This window comes from Periplaneta americana, chromosome 15, assembly GCF_040183065.1.
Source record: "Periplaneta americana isolate PAMFEO1 chromosome 15, P.americana_PAMFEO1_priV1, whole genome shotgun sequence".
Lineage (NCBI taxonomy): Eukaryota > Metazoa > Arthropoda > Insecta > Blattodea > Blattidae > Periplaneta > Periplaneta americana.
The window spans coordinates 48966734-48992217 of record NC_091131.1 but is presented as its reverse complement, the minus strand read 5'-3'; the positions used below and the strand labels follow the sequence as shown (position 1 = coordinate 48992217).

General features: G+C 35.7%; 1 protein-coding gene across 1 annotated transcript; it reads right to left on the bottom strand.

The window, feature by feature from the left end:
* Nucleotides 1–1404: 1404 nt before the first annotated feature.
* Nucleotides 1405–25129, bottom strand: LOC138715630 (probable glutamate receptor). The gene is made up of 6 exons (XM_069848701.1): nucleotides 25027–25129; nucleotides 21327–21503; nucleotides 13382–13602; nucleotides 8153–8370; nucleotides 6367–6629; nucleotides 1405–1648 (listed from the first exon to the last, which is right to left on the bottom strand). The coding sequence occupies exons 1-6, from the start codon at nucleotides 25125–25127 to the stop codon at nucleotides 1447–1449; spliced, it is 1182 nt and encodes a 393-aa protein (XP_069704802.1). The 5' UTR covers nucleotides 25128–25129; the 3' UTR covers nucleotides 1405–1446.
* Nucleotides 25130–25484: the final 355 nt, after the last annotated feature.

Here is a 25484-nt window from a genome sequence, read left to right as displayed (position 1 = left end):
CGGTCAATGTAGTGTAATGAAATTTTGAATTCCAACCAATCACAGTCATACATCGCGATAATTTCTGCAGCTCGATTTGTCACTGTCACTTTATTGTTTTTGTGAATATTACCAACTCTCAGAATAACGAATGCATTTTTCAAAAATGAAAATCATATTTACTGTTTCGTTTATACGACGTCATTCCATTTTCGGTCGATGTAGTGTAATGAAATTTTGAATTCCAACCAATCACAGTCATACATCGCGATACTTTCTGCAGCTCGATTTGTCACTGTCACTTTATCGCATGGTCGTTCTTTTGTTTAGTCAGTGTCGCCAACTGTTTCAAGGAGCGTGAATCCATTGTACTAATATTTCTTATGATGTTGATGAACAAGTACTCATATCTTCTAAGATATTAATTCTAGGATCCATGTTTGTTAGATTTTGTTTTCTGGTTTTGATGAATATTACCACATCTCTAAATATTAAAAGTCTTTTTAACACTCTCAACATGTACATATACATATACTTACTTATTTACTGTCTTTTAAGGAACACGGAGGTTCATTGTCGCCCTCACATAAGCCCGCCATAGGTCCCTATCCTGAGCAAGACCAATCCAGTCTCTATCATCATATCCCACCTCCCTCAAATTCATTTTAATATTATCCTCCCATCTACGTCTCGGCCTCCCCAAAGGTCTTTTTCCCTCCGGCCTTCCAACTAACACTCTATATGCATTCCTGGATCCGCCCATACGTGCTACATGCCCTGCCCATCTAAAACGACTGGATTTAATGTTCCTAATTATGTCTGGTGAAGAATACAATGCGTGCAGTTCTGTGTTGTGTAACTTTCTCCATTCTTCTGTAACTTAATCCCTCTTAGCCCCAAATATTTTCCTAAGCACCTTATTCTCAAACACCCTTAACCTATGTTCCTCTCTCAAAGTAAGAGTCCAAGTTTCACAACCATAAAGAACAACCGGTAATATAACTGTTTTATAAATTCTAACTTTCAGATTTTTTGACAGCAGACTGAATGATAAAAGCTTCTCAACCGAATAATAACAGGCATTTCCCATATTTATTCTGTGAAATCTCAAAACCTTATTCCTTTGCTGTGGTCGTGCCAGAGAATCAGTCCCATTCCGAGGCTTATTTGAAGGTTTCGTAACAAGCTGTTTTTTTACGGTGATGGGTTGTTAGCCCTTCGCCCAACCCCCAAGCTGGAGGACCACCCCTCATTGGCTGTCCGCGACTGCTTATTCCATATCTGGAGGCCGTCTCCTCGATTCGCAACCTGAGGACGCGCCATGCCGTGGTGATAGGGACCCACAATACATGGACATATACATATAGTATAAATTATATATTTCTTATAAGAGGCAAATAATTAAACTAAGAAATAGCAGAAAATATGATTTTATTTTTAAAAATGATTGTACATTTATAGTGTTATTTACTGATATAAATTATAACAAAGTTTTTCAACTATTAAGCATAAAATTGAAATAAGTAAGCCTACAGCTAAAATAATGAATTGCGGTGCTGTATCATTGATAGAAACGTTTACCAATGGTACCTGATGTACAGATATGTGTTTTGGTAAAAGAGATTCATCAAGACGTTGTATCAGGCCAGCTCTTCTCATTTTCTGGATGCTGTCAACAAAATTAAACTCTGTTTACGTTGATGTTGAAATGAGGCGTGTAGTTTCAAAATCAGATACATCACTTTTTTTTTTTCGAAAACGAGTTGATGTTATATTTCATATCTTCATATGATTCTACAACTGCTGTAGCACTGTTATGCTCCAAAGTCAGATACATCACATGGATTTGTATGATGAAAGAATAGTATCGGTTGCAAATCCTTGGTTCCTTGCAAAGGTTTTTCCTTCATACTGAAAAATTATGTTTTAGTGATGTATCTGATTTTGCAAATAAACGCCTGAAATGAACGACATGCAAGTTAGTGTAGTAATATTAATCACTTGATTGATACTGAATATGTTTATCGGGCTATTGAACAGTCAGGACACTTTTGAAATTGCTGAAACGTAGTTAAATCGGAGTTAACATAAAAATTAAAACACTACTTTCTTGACATTAGAATGGGATATACCTACTCGTGTAACATATTGGTTGCTAGACTTAGGAACTGGAATACGTAGATCTATAAACCACAGGGGTTTAACTTTTATGATGGATGTTGTGTCCTCAAAGTAGTTCCTTAGTTTGTGCATTGGGTCGGAGTGTGGTAAGTGTGTTCCAATGCGAATGATGGAAAGACATTGCTTGTAAGTTCTATAACATTGATATTATTATTGAAAAATAAAATAGTATTTTTGTATAGACGATTTACAATTTCAGTAGGGGACGAAGTAGCTGTATTAGTCACATTTGTTCGGTTGATCAGTGATTAAATGTTGGCAAACATATCACGTTTGAATATTAAAACATAGTCCATTAATGTGAACAGATCGGCTAGGAGAGGGAATGTGTTGTCAATGGTTTTCAGTTTAACGTTCAACCATTATATTCATATCCATGTGTCAAACCAAAACCATATGTTAGTAATAATGTTATATAAATTGTTTGAGTTCTGTCTATAACTTATCCAATGTTAATTTATTAAAATACAAAATATTGTCACACAATATAAAAAGGCGAACGTTTTCGACTTAAAGAAAAGTCATCTTCAGGTCGAGTGAAATCACTTAAGAACACAATGTTACAACTGGCTATACTATAGTATTTTATATTTTTGCATGTTGGTTATATATGTATGTTGTATGGGTCTTAAAAGCATGTCTCATGCGCAACATTACATGTGATATATATCAACACTATTATTATTATTATTATTATTATTATTATTATTATTTGTCTTTTCAGAAACAAATATAACTTACGTGAAATAATTTCAACAAAAAGCAATAATATTTTACACAAACACTCAATATTTGAAATAAAATTAAATATTTTAAAATCATATTCTTAATTTCAAGAAATCTAACTTCCAGAAGCTCGTACAAACTACACTGATAAAATTAAAATTAACTATCACAAACATTAAAATAGTTATGCTGCAGTTGAACATTTCAAATATACAATGTATATGGGCAGATGCACATTGTTATAATACAAATTTAAAATTACAATTAAAATATAAGTATGTTCGTTTACATAAATTTATTCATAATTAATAAATTAGCGCGTCTGGCCGCAAAACCAGGTGGCCCGGGTTCGATTCCCGGTTGGGACAAGTTACATGGTTGAGGTTTTTTCCGGGGTTTTCCCCCTCAACCCAATATGAGCAAATGCTGGGTAACTTTCGGTGCTGGACCCCGGACTCATGTATGTGTATGTATTTATTCACACTGCAGTGGGTATATACCGGGTGGCAGTGGTAACTAATTACACTCAATAATGACATAATAAACTTATTAATTAAAAATACAATTAATAATAATACTAATAATTAATACTAACAATAATTAATAATAATAATAACAACAACAACAATAACAACAACAACAGGGAATATACTAAATTAAATGAAACGATCACTTAAAATAACCTTTGAAATAAATCTAATTTGTATCTTAAAACTAAGATCGAACTAAAACCTACGAGTATGATATGTTCATATCTGCACAAGTACCTTTCAAATTACACTCATTTCGCTGTCAACTCACTCACTTCAATGGAACTACGACACATTTCACTGATTCTATCCTGATTTCACTAACACTTCAAAAACATTTCACTGTTCAAATACTATGCACTGCCACTATAAACTATAAAGCTTCACTGACAGGAACACGTTTCACTTACACAGCACACTTCACTGACACGACATACTTCTTCACTGATACAACACACTTCACTGACACGACATACTTCTTCACTGATACAGCACACTTCACTGACACGACATACTTCTTCACTGATACAACACACTTCACTGACACAACATAATTCTTCACTGATACAACACTTCAATAACAACATATCATTTACACCCTTTAAATACTGTGTATAATTACCGTCTATTAGTAAGGTCCTTAAGCCTATTTTTAAATACATTTTTGGTTGTTGGTAAAGCCTTTAGTAAGTCTGCAGGTAAAGCATTCCAGTCCCTGATAGTACGATTGAGAAAAGAAAACTTTCCAGTGTCCGTCCTCTGCCTTCTTTCCCTCAATTTATATGAGTGGTCGTTCTTTGAAGAGTAATTTGGCGGCTGCAACCTATTTTTTATTTCTCTCCAGGCAGGCTCACCTCTGTATGTTTTGAACAGTGCGCATAATCGAATTAGCGTTCTCCTGTCCGTGAGTGTGTCCCATTTTAATGGTGAATTTTTCCGACAACACTTGAGAGCCCGTTTTTGAATCTTTTCCAGTGTCTTAATATGTTCTAATCTGTAAGGATCCCAACATGCAGCACCATATTCCATTACTGGACGTACTAGTGATTTATATGCAATCTCTTTGGATTTATCAGAATCTTTTCTTAGTACCCTCATCACAAAGTGTAACGCTCTCCATGCTTTTCCTGCTGTGTCTGTAACGTGTTCCCCCCAGCCGAGATCGCTGCTAAATGTTATTCCGAGGTATTTACATTTGTTAACTTCCGGAATGGTTTCACCCCCTAACGTATACGATGCGACTATTTTATTTCTTTTCCCCTGTAAAGCTGGCATTATCACCTTCATCTCATTCAGACGCTAAATAACTTAAGATGTTGATAAAGCGTCGTAAAATAACCCACAAAAAATAAATAAATAAACTATATACACACGCACACACACACACACACACACACACACACACACACACACACACACACACACACATATATATATATATATATATATATATATATGTATGCGGTAAGTCTAAAATTCCACATTCAGTATTCCCAACCGAACACATAACAATTTCCCTCTTCTTACCGCTTAAGTGACATATTGATTTTACTGCTTTAGGCTTTTAACATATTATTTTTAGAGACGTTCAATATAGTAATAATTATAAATTGGAAACTTACCACTGCAATTTCACCTAAATTGCACTGTTAATTATTGTTTTTAAATATTTGCAAAAATTAAGTAAACTCTACAACTCCACTAAAGTTACTGCATTTCGTGATGCATGTAACATTAAGGAAGGCGTTTGTTTTAAGTTCGCATTTATAGACTGGGAAAAAAAAAAAGACAGACGTATATCACGGCCTGCTGGAGTAAAGTAAACACAGAAAACATTTTAAAGCAACAATGTTGAAGATATATATATATATATATATATATATATATTTTTTTTTTTTTCCAAATTTGCCGTCATTGAACAGAAACCAAGATGGAGATTTCATTGCAACTAATTAGAAATTCCTCTTTCAGGTATGTAATAAACGATATTCGCTCAAAATAATGTACGATACACAAGCGGTATGTTTTCTTTCAATTCTCGGAAATTAAAAAAGCTCCACTACGTTTCGCTTTTTCAAACTTTTCCTCGAACATGAAAACTTCAACATACCGCTCTTGTAACGCATATTACTATAACGTAAGGAACGTGATGAAATGTTTCTTTCCTGTGCATGATCTACAGCTCTTTAAATTGAGTTAACCTTGGCAGGCATTTGGCTAAGAAGTTAATTAGTGATAGACCGTGTAGCTCCTTTAGGTGCAACCACGATAACAGTTGGAAACATTACGTGACATGGTCTCGCCGGCGACCATTACAGACAAAACGCACACAAGCATTATGGGCACGTGGCATATATTGGACCTGATTCGTTGAGGCTACAACACTACTGGTGCGGATGCTTAAGAGAACTTACGGTCATTGTTTATGTAGTGATTGCATTTATTGCGGCTAGTAGGTATTTGACAAGGCATCCCGCCTAGGACTCGCGTTACGGAATGCGCGCTGGTTCGAGTCCTCATGGGGGAAGAAATTTTCTCATGAAATTTCGGTCAGTGTATGGGACCGGTGCCCACCCAGCATCGTGATGCACTTGGGGAGCTACGATAGGTAGCGAAATCCGGTTGCGAATACCAGCTATAACGGCTGGGGGGGATCATCGTGTTAACCACACGATACCTTCATTCTGGTTGGATGATCGTCCACCTCTGTTTCGGCATGTGGGTGTGAGGCCAGCAGCCGGCTGGTCGGTCTAGGCCCTTCACGGGCTGTAGCGCTACGGATTATTATTATTATTATTATCATTATTATTATTATTATTATTATTATTATTATTATTATTATTATTATTATTATTATTATTAGGCATTTGACAGTATCACAAGGCAAGCCGCATGTTAACGTAATGAACAGACAACATTACCAAACGACGCAGTGCAGTGACATACTTACTATCGAGAGAGCAGCCTCTGGTAAGGGTTGTTCTTGCTGATCATGAATGATACAGGAACTACCATGAATGCTCTGGGTATTGGGATGACGCCGCAGCTGAGTTTTTTCCTGTACAACCGAGCATCGAACTCGTCCACAAAGAAGGCGTAGTTTTTTTCCTTGCACACACGCTGCAGACCCTCCAGCTCGTCCGAAGGATGGTGACCAGCATTCGGTTCTATTAATGTTGTGTATATTTTCTTCAGTACTGGATCACTTGCTTTCTGGGGATACAAAAATTCGATAACTCGGCAAAGGAAAAGTATACAGAATGGATACTGAATTCTACTAGCGAAGATCATGTCATTATAAAGGACATAGTTGTGGTAGAATTGAAGCTAAAAATGTGTCGTGCAGATATTAGTAGCAAATATCAATTGAGGAAAATACAGATAATGAGATGAGTGGGGTAACAAGTGCATGCTGATATGAAGCGCAATGCAGTTCGAGTTTCATGGACAAGTCACAGTTCGCCTGAAGTGATTATAACAATATGATATGCTGTGATATGCACTTAGCTCGAGACAAATAGGGATTTTGGTTTTCAGAAAATGCTTGAAAAGATTTCTAAAACAAAAAGACGGAATAGAATGCCTATAGGCCTAATTGTGCGCAAAGTTATAGGGTTATTTATATTATAATAATTAATTTATATAAAATACAGAGTATCTATAAATAATACAGCATTATTGTTGAAAGATTAGAGGTATATATATATATATGATTTATATGAATATAAATCTAAATTATTAGAATATATATTGGCAATTTCCTATGAAGTTAGATTGGCTTTTATTTTATTATCTTTAGTATTTTTAGTAGGGAGTTATAATTTAATAAAGTTTTATGATTTCCAGGTTTATATATGAGTATTTTTTTTTTACATTTCCTTTATCAATAATTTGAGTTGAGTGATTTTTTATTTGACGAGTTACCCCATTTGAATAGTACATGCCACTGATTACACCGTTCCTCATGTTGTATTCCGAGTAAAGATAGGGATTTACCCACAGAAACTACAAGGTTAGGTATGCATAGAATGTTCGTTGTACGCATGAGAAACATATTCCCATTCAATTGCTGCGATACAAAACAAATTTCAGTTATAACCTGGCCATACCTCAGGCTTCACATCATTCATGACGTAACGACAGTTTAAGCACACCAAACCTAATACCCTCATGTTGTGGTATAAATTCCTACCTTTAATACCGAGCTATCCGAGCCCAGGTTCAGCTCCGTGGAAAAGCTCGGACCACATTAAATAAAGAATGGAACGAGTAGAAACCGCGTGGGAAACCACGAGGCACGAAGTTCATCCTATACTTCTGTTTTCATGCTATCACTGGTGACATCAGAGTTTAGAGGAAAACATTTGATGCTAAAACTTCATAGTCTTTCTCTTCTTGTAAATCGAGTATAACCGGGTCACGTCAAAATAATATAAATGTATATGGTCAGTCATTGTTATCAAAAAGAATATAAACATAGACGGTCAGTCATTGTTATCAAAAAGAATATAAACATAGACGGTCAGTCCTTGTTAACAAAAAGATTATAAACGTAGAGGGTCAGTCCTTGTTAACCAAAATAATATAAACGTAGACGGTCAGTCATCGTTAACAAAAAGAATATAAACATAGACGGTCAGTCATTGTTAACAAAAATAATATTAACATAGAGGGTCAGTAATTGTTAACAAAAAGAATATAAACGTATACTGTCAGTAAGGAAGCAAAAGTCTTACATCAAAGAAATTCGTGTACACTGAGACTCCTATGACGCCCAGCTTATAGTTTCCTGCATTGAGGAGACCTTGGAAGTCGGTGAACGGCAACACCGGGTGATTCACAGCCAAGAATGAAATGAAGACTGATGAGTAAGCAGCGAACAACACCACAGCTGTGACGTAGGCAGTGAAGTAGACCAGCCGGCAAGTCCAGGAATGCGGCGTTGTGTCGTGACCTGCAACATTTTCAAGTTTTCTCAGCTTCACTTCCCTTCCAAAGGAAGGGGTGCACAGGGGTGCATGCAATCTGCGTACAATTGACTTTTTACTTTTTAAGTTAATGTACAGTAAGGCGCGGACGGGCTCTCAGATACAGTAAGTACATGCAGGCAGTATTCTATAGATGGAGCTTTCAAAAGCTGTCCTCGGCTGTTATGCACGTTTTGACGAACATTTATCTTCTTAAACGATGGTTACGTACCTTTATTGTTTTTCTTCTCCCCGCAAATACAACGCACACTAATAGCAATGCATTTGAATTTGAGTATTTTTCAGCACTGTACAAAGAGGCAGTTGAATATACAGGGACATCATTTTATTTTTACTAACATTTTTAATATTAACCTGGCTATATCTTTGGATTAAAAGTCTAAAACAGGAAATACCGCTTGCTCCCCCTTCCAAGACTGGAGTTCGATAATACTGCCGTAAAATACAAATTACTTTACTAGGTATAGGAGGGAAGAAAAGTAGTTCATCCATTTATGTAAACTAGGAAATATCGCGATTTTGAGTTTGATAATTTTCATTAGGTTTTTGTTTAATCAAAATGCAGTACTGTATTAACACTTAGTGTTTTTACTCACGAACTGAGTTATCCATGCGAACGTATTCATTATGGAGTGTATATTGTACTATTACAGCACATTAGCGTACAGTATAGAGAATGAAATTAAATTGAAAAATAATCATAATACGGATATTTAAACACATTTTTGAAAATGGTGGCCGTTCATTTCGATACAGGCTTCAGTTCTTTTGTGCATATTATTGCACTATAGACTATTGTACATAATTCCAATTATCAGTTTCGTCCTTCGTACTAGTAACTCATGTTGAAATAATTCTATACCTACTTTATAAAAGAGTACCTTGCGTACTGTAAATTTAATCTTCACTTCTGCCCGATCCCAAAAGATAAAATTACTCAGAAATGCAATCTACTGTCCGTCCAAGTGGTTTTGTCGCAGGGTCGTAGAAATGGGGGGGGGAAATCACGTGACAGTTAATTACTTAACGAGGCCCTTTTATTTAAGTTATTTTAAACAGTTGTATAATATTACGTAGACGTCCAATTCCTATAGAAATTAATGTTTTCAGAAAAGAGCTAAGACAGCCCTGCTTTTACAGAGAGGCGAGCAGAAGCAGGTGGGGGAAATCGGGATGCGACGTAGGCAAACGAACGACAGTACCTGTGCGAAAATATGGGTCAATATTGAAAGCTCTTTCGTCACTGGAAAACGCGAACATATTTCTGGAACGTACTATACTCACTAACTCAGTACTGCATACGCGGTCTTGGTTCTGTGTGGAGGACGGTTGTAAGTTTACTAGTAGAGGAGGTGGGAGTGAAGTACATTAAAAAACTCAGGTACAACAAAAATTGAAGTAAAAATAAAATGATGTCCCTGTATTTCCGAAAACAATCTTCGTTGATTTTGAGCAGGCGATTCACGAGGTAATCAGGAATATTTGGCAGTCAATGGAGATAAAGGGTTGCCGAATTCATCAGTGGCAAAACGTTTACAGAAAAGTATAGTGAGTGGATGGAATAAAAATTAATTGTATACTAGTAGTACGGTTTTAGGTAATAGTGGGTCTACTGTACTAGTAATTACTACTAGTTCATACTCACAAATCTAGTATTTTCTCAATTTTGTGTGACTAATTTTTTACTAGTACTTAGAAGTAAATACTGGAAAACTCTACCAATTACTTTCTATTCATTTGTGCAAACCGGGCCTAGTGGACCATGATTTTTACAATAATTATCAACACTGATCACTTAAAGTTGGCCATGATTTTTAAAACAAGAGCCGATTTCACCAACATGTTACCATTCCACAATTGAAGACCTGCACGGAATAAGGATGTAACCAATGTAACTGTAATTCATGTTTCTGGAGAAAGTAAAAAATTTCAGGGTCATATTTCATTAGGTCTATATTTACTATAACAACAGTTTGACTAAACAAGGATACAAGTTTATTCAGGCATTGAACGCAATAATTTATTGTTATAAATAAATGCTTTAAAATTAATTTTACAACTACATAAAAAAGAATCAAAGAATCAAGAATCTGATGTTACATCCTTTTTCTTCAATTAGCTACTTGTAATTTTACTTAAATACGTAAGTTAAATAATATTTAATCATTTGAAATTCACCAAACTAATATACATATATACTAATAATAACCTAATTTTTATTTTTTACAAAAATAAATGTTGTTAACATGTATAATTAACTATCTTGAGACTGAAAGTAGCATTTTTGAAATTTTCGTTTGTATGTCTGTATGTTGCAAATCTAGTTTTTCAGGTAAGGCTCCCTGTAAAGCAGATTTGAATAATTTCAAGGGAAAAATTGTTCCGGGGCCGGGTATCGATCCCGGGACCTCTGGTTGAACGTACCAGCGCTTTTTCCAACTGAGCTACCCGGGAACTCCACCCGACACCGTCTCAACCGTCTCCCGGGTAGCTCAGTTGGAAAAAGCGCTGGTACGTTCAACCAGAGGTCCCGGGATTGATACCCGGCCCCGGAACAGTTTTTCCCTTGAAATTATTCATGTCTGTATGTTTGTTACCTTTCGCTCGATAATGTCTGAACCGATTTCTATGAAAATTGATATGTAAAATAAATTAGTTTCCACTTAGATTTTAGGCAACATGGTATTTAAAAATACTTTCTATAAAAGGGGGTTTATAAGGGAGTTTGAAGTAAATAAATCTGAATATCTAGTTGATTATTGTTTTTTTACGAGATTGTTACATAACAAAAATTTCATTTAAAAATGTTTCCGACGAGTTTTATTCCATGCAAAATTTTGATAGGACAGATATTTAACGAGATATATGACTTTTAAAGTAACAATGCGTTTTATATCAGTGTCACCTCAATAAATTATAATAAAGTGAAAACAAATGGTTCTGCGTTTATTTAAGGCGATTTTGCAAGATGAATGAACGATATGTAGTTAAATTTAATGCTTTTGATTGGTAATAAAATGTGTTATGAATTGAGTACCTACAGTGGAATAAGGTTCGATGTAAACTTGGGCAACATGTTACATTCAGCCTTTTTCCACAGAGGTACTCAAATTTCGAAAGAAAAAATATCGCAATTAATGTATTTCCTTAAGTGAATATTTCATATAAAATAATAAAAAAATGTAGATATCAAATTATTATGGTTTCATATTGATATACTTGTTTGATTTTAACAATAAAACTGCATGACTCTTTTATTACATTTTGGTTCTTATTGTTACTTTGCTGTTATACGCGTAAAATTATGGACAGAATGTTTTCAAAAGACTAATGTCTTACAATTATTGTTTTCTTCAGTCTAGAATTAGAATTAGAATTAGAATTAGAAAGGATATTCTCATAATATTATGTTACTTCGAACTCGCTTATTTTTTGGCAGGTGAGAATTGACCGTCATAATAAAATTCGCTCCATGATTGCCAATGAACTTCGCCGGGCTGATAAGTGTGAGGTGTACGAGGAAATAGGGTGCCTTTCTGCTGACGGTTCAACTCGAAGAGCAGATATCATTATTATAGACCGAAAAAAAAATTGTGGACTCATTCTCGATCCCACAGTCCGTTTTGAGAACAGCGAGGAACAACTTAGAGAAGTCTGCAAAGAAAAACAGGCAATTTATCTGCCATGCTGCAGTGATTTGGGGACAAAATATAACATCAAGACATGGGACGTTATAAGAATTATGATTGGGGCTAGAGGCACAATCCCACGGGAGTCCTTAGAAGTCTTCCAAGAATTAAAAGTTTCTGGCAGCACCCTGGACATGATATCCTCCACTGCAAAGAAGTCATCGATTAACATAATTAATCATCACTTATATTCTTTATAAAATATAATTTGTCTTGTAGCCTAAATTGTTTTTTGCATTTGCAATAAATTTCTCAATGATAGCCTACCTAACTAGGGTTTCTATTACAGAAAAAATTGAATTAAATATAAATATTCATTTAGAATTGATTAGGAGGCCGATTATTAAACCCTGGTTGGGACGGCTATCAACTATCTATCAGATGAATAATTATAATATAACAAATACATATATTATAACAAAATATATAGTAATTTAATATAGGCTAGGACTACTATAATGAACAGATTTTGATTCGTTAATTCATTTTATGCTGTTATTTATATTGATTGAATCTTCGATAACCTACCACGTCACACACGGGACTAAATGAAAGATGTGAGCAATATGGGATGGAGATAAATGCAAGCAAAACGGACACCATAGTTATCGGAAGAAAAATAAAGAAGGTAAACGTGAGAATCAGAAATGAGGCAGAGGAACAAGTGGATACTTCAAATACTTGGAGTGTACTTTAAATAATAATAATAATAATAATAATAATAATAATAATAATAATCATCATCATCATCATATGAGCTGCAACAAGGAAATCAAAAGGAGGATAATAATGGCAAAACAAACATTTTCTCCGGCCCTCTGGAAAGAGAACTAAAGAACTAGTGAAGTGCTTTGTGTGAAGTGTGGCGCTGTATAGGGCAGAAACATGGACATTACGACGATGTAAATAGAAACGATAAAAGCATTTGAAATGTGAATATGAAGAAGAATGGAGAGTGTGAAATGGACAGACAAAATAAGAAATTAATCTGTGCTAGAAAAAGTAGGTGAAGGAAGAATGATGCTGAAATGATCAGGAAGAGAAAAATAAATTGTTTGGATCACTAGCTAAGAACAAACTGTCTACTGAAGGACGCATTGGAAGGAATGGTGAACGGAAAAAGTTTGGAACAGAAGAAGATATCAGATGACAGACATTAAGATATATGGATTGTATGCGAAGACTAAGGCTAAAAATAGGGAAGATTGGAGAATGCTGAGTTTTGCAGTGAAAGTCCTGTCCTTGGGCAGAAAACTATGACTGAAGGAAACATTGCAATCACACTTACCTTGCTGGCAAAAAATTCCTAATATAAATAACCATGTGTTGCTGATGTAGTACTTCTCATAATATTTGTTTATAGTTAGAACATGGCTACTAAATGAAAGAAGAATGTACAGCACCAGCATTACTAGTAGGACCACGGCCCAGAAACGGGAGGCGAAAGGAGCGAGAATGTACTTGAGTGAAGTGTCGCGCGCCTTTATACGCTGCACAAACGTTTCTAGTCTGGAAAAAATAGAAATGGAAGTTTTAAGCATAAGACTCGGTGTTTAATTATTCATTCATGATTGGAGAAAGCTGGGTTTGCAGTGAGAGTCCTGCCCTTGGGCAGAACACTGAATGAAATAAATGAAATACGAGATGGGGGACCTCCATATGGGGATCAGAGTTCAACTTTATACTACTTAGCGTAAGTGAGTTGGAAATTCGTAACTTTTCACTCACTCACTCACTCACTAATAATAATAATAATAATAATAATAATAATAATAATAATAATAATAATAAATGGCCGAGATAGCTCTGTGGTGCGTGCCTGCCTTTAGAGTAGACAATTCGGGTTCGATTCCCGGCGGGGTCAGAAATTTTCATGTAAAATTTCTACCTCAGGACTAGGAGAGGTGGTGGTGCACAACTTATAATCACTAATTTACAATTCATTTGATTTTAATGATCAGCTAAGCCAATTACTACCCTTATTTATATCACTGTTTTGAATAATTAATCTTTATGGCTTAACAAAATGTACAAAAAACAAGTTACATATCACTGTTTTTTTATATATTTTCTTTTGAATTACACTTCCAAACGTTTTCATCCACCAAAGGGGCACCATCAGGCATGAAATAAACAACAATATGATAGAGTCTCGCATACAGAACATTCTCATACTAACACAGAACACATTTTTGTACATCTCTCTACACATTTGATTTTAGATATTTGTATATTATTTCATGCCCGATGATGCTCCTTTGGTGGGTGAAAACGTTTGCAAGTGTAACTCAAAAGTAAATATATAAAAAACAATGATATGTAACTCGTTTTTTGTACATTTTGTTAAGACATAAAGATTGATTATTCAAAACACTGATATAAATAAGAGTTCTAACCACTAGATTGTGTACCAATATGCCTGGGTCAAATCCCAAATATCTACGCAGTGCGTATGATGAGAAGGCATATGTCACTGTTGATAGTGATTCGTTTGTCGGACGTTAATACTGGAGACCCCTTGGTGCTAGTCGACAGGAGTAGGCTACGTGCCGGCACCGGGTTTCCCCTTCTCCCTTCCTCGTCTTCACAATCACCACTCATTCCATACACTACACTTACACGAGCACTTACACATACACTCACCCTAGAACAAGATATAACTCACCACAGATGCACATCATGTACAGCGTGACCCGCCGAAGTGGTGTGCAACTAGAAAAATGGGTCACAGTCCTGCCATCTATCCGCAACATGCGGAACCCGAATCACGTAAAGGTAACTGGCTAGGCATTGGATAAATTTAATAATAATAATAATAATAATAATAATAATAATAATAATAATAATAATAATAATAATAATCATCATCATCATCATCATCACCATCACGAACTAGGCCTAATAGCTCTATGTCTGCATCAAGTAAAAGTTTTTCATTGGTCTTCCGGGATATCTGCAACCCGTAGGTGTATAAATTAGATATGGTAGATTTTCGAAGTCACGATAAATACGAAATGTGCTCAAATACTGTCAAAAATTAATTTTATGTTTAAAAGCACGTTAAGACTGTTTAGAGTTTTGTCTCATGGTTCTTATTCTTCGTATACTGGCACATAAAATGTACATGTGCATAAATTTTATTTTTTTTATTGGTGAACATCTTTCCTCCATTGCGGTAATGTAACTCTGCCTTCCAGGCGCTCCAATCTCAGAAGTGGGTCATTAGCAGGAGAGAATACCAGAAATGTCGAAAGACAACCTGACAATCTGGTGGAATTAAAGAAAAATTCCTTCCTTGGCAGTCGGATTAATTGATGTCAGCTATAATATACAAGGTGGGTTAAAAGTCCCTTTCCCCAATATTCGTTGTTAGGTTTCATACTTGTACACATATATACAGAAGTCACAACTTGAACAAACGAATAGCTGGTGTAATAAGTGGTGGGTTGGCAACCATGTTCGTGCGTCAAATGTTTTTCCAGTGTAATGTCTTGAAAACAGCCCTCGTTTTTGCCTAAACGCAGTTGATATGACAACATGATGGAACACCACCTCATTTGGGTGTAGGAATGAGGTTCTTCTTGAACTAGTAATTCCATGAATGGATTGACCGTCGTGGCACAACAGAATGGCCACCCAGACCATGCGACCTGACACCATGTGATTTTTCGCTGTGGGGTACCTTGAAAAAAATATGATTTTGCTCAGGAACTTCAGGATCAGCATCAGTTGCGACAGATGATCGAACAGTCATTCTTGAAAATCGATTAAATTCGTGTGTTATATTGTCATTTGTAAATAAGTGCCTAAACGTTTTGAATTGTGTATCGAGAAACAGGGTCTCAATTTTGAGTAATATCTGTAAAGAAATATGTAATAAAATGTAGATTGAATGTAATTAAATGTAAAGAAGTATTTGGGGAAAACGACTTTTCACCCACTCTGTAATCATTAGGAGTCTGACAAGTAGTAAATATAGATTGCTGGTTAAGAATTGTCACATGATAATGAAATGTGTTATAGTGTTTGATCATTGAATTAGACGTTTACAATGAAGAGTGTGATTGTGATATTACGAGTATAATCATCACTTGAATTTCACACCTTAAATACATGTAAATATATATGTATATGAGGAGGTCTGTTCCAAACCGTATTAAGTCCGCCCACGGACGAAAATGAGTTTTATAGGTATGATTTCGTAGCCAATAGTTCTGAACATACTCCATAATGCTGTGAAGTCGTGAACATACTCCATAATGCTGTGAAGTCTGGGTCTAACTGTATTAAATCCCCTTCAAAAAATTCATTAAACTGGGTGTTCTTGGCAAACCGTATTATGTCTACATCTTTGTCCGCGTCAAGCCGTATTCTGTCCAAAACCAATTAATATTTTTCATTGTAAGATTGTATGTCAAGTTTCCTGCACTGAGAGAAACTAGCGTCAATTTACAGTATTGACTTATTGTCAGTTCAGTGCCGTTGCAATCCAGTTGTGCATGTGATACCTGTCAAAACATCTCCACCATCCTCATGCTGGTTCAGAAGTTCGCTGCACACTGTCTTTCGGGTTTCTTTGTGGGCTTCTATCAACATCCTCGGAACTCACCTGGCATAAATATTTTTTTAACCCCAACTGTTTCAATACTTGTATTCTACACACACACACTTGCTTCTCCTATTCCAACTTGGTGTGACAATTCTTTCACTGTTACGCGTTTGTCAGCCACAACCATGTTGTTAACGCACTATCACATTGTCAAGACTTGGTGTAGTGCAGTGTCTGCCACTGCGTGGATTATCCCGAATGTTGGCGTACCCTCTTTCACCAGTTAATCTGCTTGCCCACCGAATAACCGTACTGCGCTCGACTGCTGTATCTTCATATACCTTTTTCAACCTCTTGTGAATGTTTCCCACTGTCTCGTTCTCACAACACAGGAACTCGATAACAGCACGTTGCTTCTGACGAATGTCAAGTACAGCAGCCATCTTGAAGGATTACTATCATGGCGCCAATCATGGGAACAACTTAAATTAAATTTGAATACAAGCGGAAAGGATGTATTTATGACCTCCATAAATTACAAAGGTGCAGTCGGCCTCGGTAGCGTACTTGGTACAGCGCTGGCCTTCTATGCTCGAGGTTGCGGATTCGATCTCGGCCCAAGTCGATGGCATTTAAGTGTGTTTAAATGCAACAGGCTCATTTCAGTAGATTTACTGGCATGTAAAAGAACTCCTGTGGGACAAAATTCCGGCACACCGGCGACGCTGATATAACATCTGCAGTTGCGAACATCGCTAAATAAACCATAATTTAATTTAACAAATGTGTACTTACTTACTAGATTTTAAGGAACCCGGAGGTTCATTGCCGCCCTCACATAAGCCCGCCATTGGTCCCTATCCTGAGCAAGATTAATCCAGTCCCTACCATCATATCCCACCTCCATCAAATCCATATTAATATTATCTTCCCATCTACGTCTCGGTCTCCCCAAAGGTCAATTTCCCCTCTGGCCTCCCAACTAATACTCTATATGCATTTCTGGATTCGCCCATACGTGCCACATGCCCTGCCCATCTCAAACGTCTGGATTTAATGATCCTAATTATGTCAGGTGAAGGATACAATGCGTGCAGCTCTGCGTTGTGTAACTTTCTCCATCCTCCTGTAACTTCATCTCTCTTAGCCCCTAATATTTTCCTAAGAACCTTATTCTCAAAAACCCTCAGTCTCTGTTCCTCTCTCAAAGTGAGAGTCCAAGTTTCACAACCATACAGAACAACCGGCACTATAACTGTTTTATAAATTCTAACTTTCAGATTTTTTTGACAGCAGACTAGACAAAAGCTTCTCAACCGAATAATAACTGGCATTTCCCATATTTATTCTGCGTTTAATTTCCTCCCGAGTGTCATTTACATTTGTTACTGTTGCTCCAAGATATTTGAATTTCTCCACCTCTTCGAAGGATAAATCTCCAACTTTTATGGTTCCATTTCGTACAATATTCTGATCACGAGACATAATCATATACTTAGTCTTTTCGGGATTTACTTCCAACCCTATCGCTTTACTTGCTTCAAGTAGAATTTCCGCGTTTTCCCTAATCGTTTGTGGATTTTCTCCTAACATATTCACGTCATCCGCATAGACAAGAAGCTGATGTAACCCGTTCAATTCAAAACCCTCTCTGTTACCCTGAACTGTCCTAATGGCATATTCTAGAGCAAAGTTAAAAAGTAAAGGTGATAGTGCATCTCCCTGCTTTAGCCCGCAGTGAATTGGAAAAGCATCAGATAGAAACTGACCTATACGGACTCTGCTGTAAGTTTCACTAAGACAAATTTTAATTAATCGAACTAGTTTCTTGAGAATACCAAATTCAATAAGAATATTATATAAAATTTCTCTCTTAACCGAGTCATACGCCTTTTTGAAATCTATGAATAACTGATGTACTGTACCCTTATACTCCCATTTTTTCTCCAATATCTGTCGAATACAAAAAATATGATCAATAGTCGATCCATTAAGCCTGAAACCACACTGATGATCCCCAATAATTTCATCTACATATGGAGTTAATCTTCTCAAAAGGATATTCGACAAAATTTTGTACGACGTCAACAAAAGTGATATTCCTCGAAAGTTACTACAGTTAGTCTTGTCCCCCTTCTTAAAAATAGGTACGATTATGGCCTCCTTCCATTGTTCTGGTACAATTTCCTTTTCCCAAATAGCAAGTACAAGTTTATAAATTTCGCTAGATAATACGCTTCCACCCTCTTGTATTAATTCTGCTGGAATTTGATCGATACCTGGAGACTTGTACTTTTTCGGATTTTCTATCGCAATTTCGGCTTCAGAAAGTGTGGGTTCCGGTATAAATGGTTCAGCAGTTTGTATTTGAATTTCGTCCTGATCATTTCTATTTGGCCTATGTATATTTAGTAGCTTCCCAAAATAGTTTTTCCATCTGTTAAGGATTGAATGAGAGTCTGCAAGCAAGTCACCATTCTCATCCTTGATCACGTTTACCCTTGCCTGATATCCATTTTTAAATTCCTTTATACCTTTATATAAATCTCGAATGTTTTTATTATTACTATTTGTTTCTACTTCATTAAGTTTTCCCTTCAAGTAATCTCTTTTTTTATTCCTAAGTGTACGACTTGCTTCCCGTCTTTCATTGAAATAATTATCTCTATTCTCCTCAATTGGATCCTGTAAGAATTTCAATTTTGCTTGTTTCCTTCTATCTACTGCAATGGAACAATCTTCATCAAACCATGGTTTCTTTTTCTTAGTTTCATAATAACCTATGCTCTGCTCAGCTGCAATTTTGATATTATCTCGGATATTGTCCCACACGCTATTAACATCTAACTCTTTCTCAGCTTCGTCGGAAGTTCCTAAAGCAGCAAACCTATTTGAAATTTCAACCTGATAACGTTGCTTAGTTTCCTCGTCCTTTAATTTCAGAATATTGAATCTACTAATATTAGCTTGTTGCTCTACTCGCTTGGCTACTGATAGTCTTTCTCTTAATTCTCCAATTACCAAATAATGGTCAGAATTACAGTCTACCCCCCTGAAAGTTCGAATGTCTACTATACTAGTATGTCTTCGTTTATCTATCAAGATGTGATCTATCTGGTTATGTGTCATTCCGTCTGGAGAAGTCCAAGTATATTTATGTATATTCTTATGGGGGAATGTTGTACTCTTGACAATTAAATTTTTTGATGTGGCGAAGTTTACTAACGTAACTCCATTGTCACTACTACTTACGTGTAGGCTCTCTTTTCCAATTGTTGGTTTGAAAATATCCTCCTGTCCTACTTTAGCGTTGAAATCCCCCAATAAAACTTTCATGTGGTATCTAGGGAACTGATCAAAAGTGTGTTCCAATTCCTCATAGAAGCTATTCTTTATATGGTCGTCTTTCTCTTCTGTAGGGGCGTGAGCATTTATAACTACGATATCGCACCATCTACCCTTTAGTACTAAATACGGTAACCTGTCACTGATAAATTCGACATTTTTTACTGCTGATTTTATTCTTTTATGAACAAAGAATCCTGTTCCTAATTGGTGATTAACGTTTCTTTCCCCTTAATACAACAAGTAATCGCCTATTTGTGATATGCCATTCCCATCTAACCTAACCTCTTGTACTCCCACGAAGTCTATTCCATATCTAGCTAGTTCTTTTGCTACTAATGTTACCCCTCCTGTTCTATAAAGACTAGTTACGTTCCATGTACCAAATCGTATAACCTTATTCCTTTGCTGTGGTCGTGCCGGAGAATCAGTCGCATTCCGAGGCTTATTGTTAGGTTTCGTAACAAGCTGTTTTTTTACGGTGATGGGTTGTTAGCCCTTCGCCCAACCCCCAAGCTGGAGGACCACCCCTTATCGGCTGGCCACGACTGCTTATTCAATATATTCGCAGCTACCCTCCATATCTGGAGGCCGTCTCCTCTATCCGCAACCTGCCGTGGTGATAGGGACCCACAATACATGGAATTTAACAAATGTGTATAATAAAAAATAAATAAAAAAGTGTTGTGCATTATTTTTGGAGTGACCCTCGTATTTTTACTACGAGTATATTTGTTTAATCAATAGGCCTAGATGTTTAGGAGACTTATTTTCATTAAAAAACTGTTTTCTACAATAATAATATAATGTACAATAGGGTATTCTTGTTTCCATCTGCAGAAACATTGATAAGGATCCTAATTTAACACTGTTCGAACCATCATGCCAGCATAGGAAAGGTCGGTTTCACTGTTGTGCAATTACCGCACAAGATATACGAAGGGCCAAGGTAAAGGTTTTCTCAACATGAAAGAAAGCTGATCAAGATCTGTAGCATTATCGAATATTACCTTTGTGGTTCAATATTACATAGGAGTAAATCAATACACAGTTACTTTGCTTGAACTTTCACAAATATTGAGAAAGAACTTTTTTGTTTTTTTTTTTATGTTTACGTCAAACCGTGTTATGTCCATGATATTTTCTGAATTTCAGGACAGTCTAATGTAATAGAGATTTCAAATATAATTGATTCTGATAAGTGAAGTTCTTCCAGTAATTAATAATTTTAGTATTTTAATTTACCTCCCTTAATTGGCACATAACAGTTTTCTTCTCTCCTGAAAAAATTATTCAGTGGAAATACGGTTTGGAACGGACCTTCTCATTGTTAACTTACTTTGAGTCAAAAGCCTGGCTAATGAAGTCAATTGCAATTTCTCTCTCAGTGGTCACTCCATATTTTCCAATAGCCACGTCCGCCTTGTTAGCTACCAGCATTCCAATTTCCCCATGCCAGGATCCATTTTTGTCTTGGTAGCTTTTATTTCCGTCGTCAGGTGTGCTATAATTACTTCTGTAATTAAAAAACAGTAAACTGCAAAATGTGTGTAAGAGTAGACAAAGTACGGACGAATGTCTCTCCGCATGTAAACAGTACTGCAAGTCCAATGAAAGTACAACCTAAGGAATGAGAACGAGTGTGATCTTACGGGCTTTTAACACCGCAAATGTCATGGGCACGATATAGGTAGGTCATTAACGGTCACCAGATAACACAAACCGGTCTGCAAACACAAGAATCATACCACCCAAGCGACTTCCGACCAGAGAGCATATATAGGAAGGAGGGAGGATTACATTCAAATGTGGGAGGGAGAAAGTGTATCAAAATGGCCGACTTACTTCTCATAGTTTACTGCAGATCCGGTAATTTGATATCGGATGTTAATTGTGTAGCTACGAAAAATATAGTTTATCGTACAAAATGTGTAACGTGCTATTTAGCGTCTTATAACATTTTCACAAATTAAACAGATTTTAAACACTGTAGAGTGAGAGGAGAGTTGGCGACCGCGGCAGTGAGGGGAGAAATCCAGAGAATTCGAGAGTTCCATCTTCTGGACATCCGTAGAAATTTCCAGTATCGTACTCTCTGGAAACTATGGTTTGGTTATAAAAGAAGAGAGGCAAGTGAGCAAGGAACAGTTGTTGTTGTAGTCGTTGGACAGCAAGCTAGCCAGTCTTGTGTAGCAGTGAAGCCAGCTTCGAGACCGTAGTTCGACTTGAGTATGTCCGCAGCTGTGTGAGCGTCCGAAGACCTGAGTTCGAGTGCAGCGGACCGCAGTTGGGGGACCTGAGTTCGAAGTTCAGTGGACTGTCTCTGAAAGTCTGGGGTTCGAGATACTGTTAACTCGAGTGACTGAGCTAGAAGAACTAGCCAAGGCAAACGAACTGTGAACTGAGAACTGACAGTTCTGTGTTGTAAATAGTGCTTTGTGAACATTACTTAAGATGAACAGTACATTGTTTTTCTCAATAATCCAAGTAAATTGTCATTGTCGTCGGTAGATTGCAATAACTAATACTGTGTTACTGTGTGGAGTGGGAATCCCATTGTTGACGGGAGTGTTTACATTCAATAATCGAAAGTGTCGTTGAAACAATAAAATTACACTCTTGTTTTGTATAAAAGTTACAATATTAATAATTTAGAGTTTGAACAAAGTGAGCTACTCTATTATTACTGTATTATTTACGTAATGTTAATACGTATTATGCATTATTCCAAAAAAGTACACTCATCTGTTATTATGGAAACAAGATTGTGTAACACGTTTATTTTTTCCCGGATTATTCTTCGTTAAATGTAGGTTGAAAAACAAGCTTATTTACTAGCCGTCAATATTTGTTTGCTTTGCTGGTCTGTTGACGTCTCGTGCTGCTGTGCTACTAGGCCTATACATTCGGTTGCGTTACAGTACAAAATCATTCAACATCAGAATTACGATACGAAATTCCTAGCTGTCATTACAATAGAAATGAAACACTTTCTTGAAAACAATTATGGGTTTAATATTATGTGCCACATACGAGATACACTATTAGATTCACGAAGTTGTTGTTCGCCTGGTGATAGTAAGAAATAGTGTATCATATTTCAGATTGGCTCCAGTAACGTCTTATGACTAGAATAAATATTTTCAGAGCACAAATACTGTTTCTTTTCTGAACATAAAAAGAGTATTTCTTTAGATAAAATGAAAATGTTCATTGTTATTTGTTATAATGAGGCTAGAGTCATACTGTAATTGTATACTTTGTATGTTATTTTTATATGTATGGGTAAATAATTTTAGATTGAGAGTTATGAAGATTATAATTAAAATTAGGCTATTATTGCTTTTTTATTGTTCTAAGGACGTGGACGATTGGAGCACAAGTCTGGTTGGGTGTACGTGCTTGTCGTTCTAGGTCATTGACTTTGAAAGCTGCGCTACTACTTTTCATTCAGGAAAGATATAGTCCAAACTCACACAACTTAACAGTTTCGGTACCAACTTTCTAGCTCTGTTAATAAATAACAATATAATTATTAATTACTATTGTACCTAATCTACAACCATAAATCTGTGATAATACTTTGTGAAGTGTTCTGAGCAGAATGAGGAGTTGCAGGTGTTTACTTTTGCTGATTTATGAAGTGTAGTCATTTACTTCTGCGATTTTCTTCTCCGAGAAACATAGCAAGGCATGGAGACCTATGAGTAATTAACATATAATACTTAGGGCTGAGTAAACACATGCTGTTTGAAAGATCGACACAAAAGCAGGCGAACTAACAGCACTAAGATTATACTGTATTTTATACTTTGTCAATGTTTATTCCATTTTCTCAGAAAATTATTAATTTCCCTTAGTCATTTTAAAAATGTATACTATTTGAACCATGTGATTTACATTTTTTAAGTGCGAAATGTAAAGAAGAAAATAAAGTGATGCTAGCCTATTCTAGATTAACAAACATTTCGCTGATTATTAATTTCAAATGAAAGTCCTTTATTGTTCTATGGATAATGATTACATTTCATGTGTGTGATTACCGGATGAACTGAGTAGTAAATTATGAATATAAACGAAATCCGTCCCATAGATGTCGCTGTACATGGACTGACAAACGACGTCACAACTAACAACGTATAGTTCCGTAAAACTTGAAAATGTACTTATTTTCATCATTAAAATAGTTTTAATTCTTACTTTGTCCAATGAGAAAACCAACAAATCATTCATAAAAAAAATAGTTATATAGATTCTCCTAGTAAGCCATCTTGATATGTTTTTATAATGCCATAACATCTTAAAAATATTAAATGCCATGTTTATAATTCCATTTTTAATTTACTCGTAGGAGAGTAGGTTCTAAATACAGAACTGATAAATGGGCTGATGGATTACATGCTAAAAGAGTCACATTGATATGTTTTTATAATATCATAATATCTTAAACATGACATTTAATATGTTTTATAATTCCAGGATTAACTCGTAGATATTGAATCCAGACTTGAAAAATGGGCAGACATTAGCCTACATGCCAAAAATTAATTTTGCATTAAAAGGGATGCGAAATGCTTATGTTTTTGATAATCTTCAAATGTGTTTGCAGAAATACAGTCACTTCTGGTTGTACTTGCTACATTTAGCAAATAAATGCGTTACCGTATTTTAAGTTTTGTATGTAACATTTGCGTCTATGAAATCCTCTTTCTTCAGGAAGTTATTCCCGACTTGTGATACATAATTATCTTATTAAATACTGAGTAAGATAATTTATTGCATTCTTATGTTATTCAACACATGCAATTTTTTAAAAGTTGTTCTTCCGCGTTCAAAATTACTTATGTAGGTCTATAATGCGAACTCATTTAAAAGTATATGTATTGTACACAACAGTGCGATGATTTCTTATTCCACTTTAATAATGCGATGTCATGAACTGGAATTGCACCGAACAGAAAGAAAATTTTATTATGAAGAACGACAAGTGGTTTTAGTTTAAGTTTCTAGATGTTAAATGAACTTAATGTATAACTTACGTGAAATTTATTCTGTTTTCTAGTGTTCTCCACATCTCAAACTCAAAACGACAGAACGTTAAGGAAACATCATTTTTGCATACAGTTGAATCACTTTCCATTAGAACCTGGACAAAAATAGTATTAATATTAGCAGTCAACTAATATAAGACAGTGCAGGTTTAATACTATTTTTAAAATATAAAACAGTCATACAGAGAAGCTGTAATTATACTGAGAGTTTTGTTTAGTTTGAGAATATGAATATAACAAAACTAATAAATTAGAAAGAAAATTAAATATGTGAGACCACTAAGGTAGGTGTATAGAGCTCTGAAACTATTGGACCGAAAGAATTAAAATGTCAGCAATAATATAGAGAAATAGACTACGTATTTGTAAAAACATTCAGTGTTGAGATCTAAGACAGGATACATATTTATTTATTTGTATGACTAAATTTCAAATTTAAAAGTTAA

Excerpts from the sequence above, each read along its gene's own strand:
- LOC138715630 (XM_069848701.1), bottom strand. The coding sequence starts at position 25,127 with ATGGAAAGTGATTCAACTGTATGCAAAAATGATGTTTCCTTAACGTTC. Across the intron at positions 21,504-25,026 it reads GAAAACAGAATAAATTTCAC|AAGTAATTATAGCACACCTG; the intron begins GTAAGTTATACA and ends TTTTAATTACAG. Across the intron at positions 13,603-21,326 it reads AGCCAGGCTTTTGACTCAAA|ACTAGAAACGTTTGTGCAGC; the intron begins GTAAGTTAACAA and ends TATTTTTTCCAG.